The 3071-nt window shown below is 42.5% G+C and overlaps 1 protein-coding gene and 1 pseudogene across 1 annotated transcript in view; one reads left to right on the plus strand and one right to left on the minus strand.

Moving 5' to 3' along the window:
• LOC103198353 (complement C1q and tumor necrosis factor-related protein 9A) overlaps window positions 1–282 on the minus strand; it is a 12631-nt gene extending 12349 nt beyond the window's left edge. Inside the window, exon 1 of the mRNA XM_007942520.1 lies at window positions 117–282. Coding sequence (XP_007940711.1) covers window positions 117–282 — 166 coding nt within the window. The remainder of the gene's footprint in view (window positions 1–116) is intronic.
• Window positions 283–575: 293 nt separating this feature from the next.
• On the plus strand, window positions 576–1750 carry LOC103198354 (annotated as a pseudogene).
• Window positions 1751–3071: the final 1321 nt, after the last annotated feature.

The following is a 3071-nucleotide window of genomic DNA, read 5'->3' on the forward strand; positions in this document are numbered from 1 at the left end:
ATGGTTCGGTGGATGGATGGATGGATGGGTGGGTGGATGGATGGATGGATAGATGAGATAAAGAAATGAATGGGATAAGCAGAAGGGCAGCTGAAGGCCACCGGGGGGGGGAGTACCTGCATCACCTTTGTCCCCCTTTGCTCCATCTCGTCCGTCTCTTCCAGGCAAGCCATTGTGCCCAGGATTCCCAGGGATGCCAGAATGCCCTTGCCTGCACATGTCCTGTGAGTTTATGTTCCCTGTACAGGTTCCAATGGCAAGCAGGACCCACCAGATTCTCATGTCTCAGATGACAGAGTCTGAACTGAAAGAGAGAAACACAAGCAGGAATGATAAGCTTCTGTCCTGGGGGTCACATGCACACCTCTGATGGCACTTTGACAGAATGCTCAGGCAGGTAAGGTTGACAACCTGGTAGCATGCCAAGCTTTCTACAGCCCAAAGGAATTTGTTGGGGGAACTTTCCAGAATGCTCGGTGAGAGGCAGAGGATTGGCAGCTGCCTGAACTGCTCACAGCTACGCACTCTTTCCTGCGCCCCCACACCAACCTCCGCCCGCTCAACCGCTGTAGAAAATGGTGAAAGAAACCACTTACTATGATGTTTTGGGGGTCAAACCTAATGCCATCCAGGAAGAGTTGAAAAAAGTTTATAGGAAACTGGCCTTGAAGTACCATCCTGATAAGAATCCAAATGAAGGCGAGAAGTTTAAACAGATTTCTCAAGCCTACGAAGTGCTCTCTGATGCAAAGAAAAGAGAATTATATGACAATGGAGGAGAACAGGCCATCAAAGAGAGTGGAGAAGGTGGTGGTTTTGGTTCCCCTGTGGACATCTTTGATATGTTTTTTGGAGGTGGTGGAAGGATGAAGAGAGAAAGGAGAGGAAAAAATGTTGTGCATCAACTCTCAGTAACATTAGAAGATTTATTTAATGGTGCAACAAGAAAACTAGCTCTGCAAAAGAATGTGATTTGTGACAAATGTGAAGGTAGAGGTGGTAAGAAAGGAGCAGTAGAGTGCTGTCCTAATTGTCGGGGTACTGGAAAGCAAATACGAATTCATCAGACAGGACCTGGAATGGTTCAGCAAATTCAGTCAGGGCCATGGGGAATGGATCAGCCCTAAAGATAGATGTAAAAGTTGCAATGGAAGGAAGATAGTTCGAGAGAAGAAGATTCTAGAAGGTCATATTGAGAAAGGCATGACAGATGGCCAGAAGATAACATTCCATAGTAAAGGAGACCAAGAGCCAGGACTGGAGCCAGGAGATACTATCATTGTTTTAGATCAGAAGGACCATGCTGTTTTTACTAGAGGAGGAGAAGACCTTTGCATGTGTATGGACATACAGCTGTTTGAAGCATTGTGTGGCTTCCAAAAGCCAATATCACTCTTGACAATCGAACCATAGTCATCACCTCTCATCCAGGTCAGATTGTCAAGCATGAAGATATTTAGTGTGTGCTGAACAAAGGCATGCCACTTTATCGTATGACCATATGAAAAGGGGTGCTTAATCATCGAATTTAAGGTTAACCTTCCTGAGAATGGCTCTCTCTCTCCTGATAAACTCTTTGCTGGGGAAACTCCTGCCTGAGAGAAAGGAAGTAGAAGAGACTGATGAAATGGATCAGGTAGAACTGGTGGACTTTGATCCAAACCAGGAGCGGCGACACCATTACAATGGAGAAGCCTATGAGGATGATGACCATCACCCCAGAGGTGGGGTTCAGTGTCAGACATCTTAATGGGGGCGAGTGAATAACACTCACTACTGGCATTTTATATGCAGTAGTGAGTAAGTGAAGGACTGTAATCGTACACTTGCTACTTGCTATTGTTTTTGTTTTAATATTCAACAATTAGTAGTGTTTTAAAGTCAAATGAAGAATAAACTCAAAAATATATTTTTAACAAAAAAAAAAAAGGAATTTGTCCTCAGAGGGTGACACATGTAGTCAGGACCACTAGTAATGAGGAGTAATCAATCAAAAAAAAAAAAAAAGCCAATTATGAAGTCAAGGAACTGTCAAAAGAAAAATCCAGTCAATGAGCCAGTTAGAGTTAAAAGGCTTTATGGGGCAGAGAAAAACTGTTCAAACACAGGAAGCACCCCTCCAGAGAGCTGAGTTAATCACATTACAGTTCTGATCAGCTTACATATAGTACAAGCTGTTTGGGGAGTTCCCATAAGGGATACGTAACATGATTGGTTGTCATTCCCTTAACTGGCAGGAGGAGGCTTGGATTAGTTTATTAAGTTTGTATGTCTGCATTCTACAGGCTAGCTATGGCTTATCAAATTATTTAAACTTTTCCCAGAACTGTCTTTTTTTTAATGCATTTTATTGAAATATAATTTATGTACAGTGAAATACACAAAACTAAAGTGACATGGGTCAATACTTTTTTTTTTTTTTGCAGTGTGCCCTCCCCTCCCCTCCCAACCCTGGCAACCAACAAAGAAAGTTTCCCTCCATATATAAACCTTTCCTTAACCCTTCACAATAATGAACTAATACTATATTTGTCCTTCTGTGATTGACTTATTTCACTCAGCATAATGTCCTCCAAGCAGAACTGTCTTTATCACAAGCTTTAGTTTTTTGGAAGTGTTGAGTTCAATTTAAATGGGGGGGAGGCATTTTCTTTAACAATGCTCCCCTTATGGTCTTTATCCTAGGACCACTCTTAAATACCAGCCAGCATTTATAAGAGAATTAAAATATCACAGAACATCCACATCAATTGGCATAACATAGTCCATCAAGACAATGTTCTACATCCTACTTTGCTGAGTAGCAAGTGGGATCTTAAAAGCTGGTGAGTGGCCATGTAGGATACAACTTTTGGTCTCTTCACATCCAGAGCATAGAAGAGTGAAACAAATCAGAGACTCAACAATGATTAGTCAAAAGGACTAATGGCCCATATGAACCACAGCCTCCACTAGCCTGAGACCAGAAGAACTAGATGGTGCCTGGCTACCACTACAGACTGCTGTGATTAGGAACACAACAGATGGTCATGGACAGTTGTTGTTGTTGTTATGTGCCATGGAGTCGGACC

The sequence above is a fragment of the Orycteropus afer genome, unplaced genomic scaffold, assembly GCF_000298275.1.
Source record: "Orycteropus afer afer isolate SDZICR_OR568_19922 unplaced genomic scaffold, OryAfe1.0 scaffold00092, whole genome shotgun sequence".
Taxonomy (NCBI): domain Eukaryota; kingdom Metazoa; phylum Chordata; class Mammalia; order Tubulidentata; family Orycteropodidae; genus Orycteropus; species Orycteropus afer.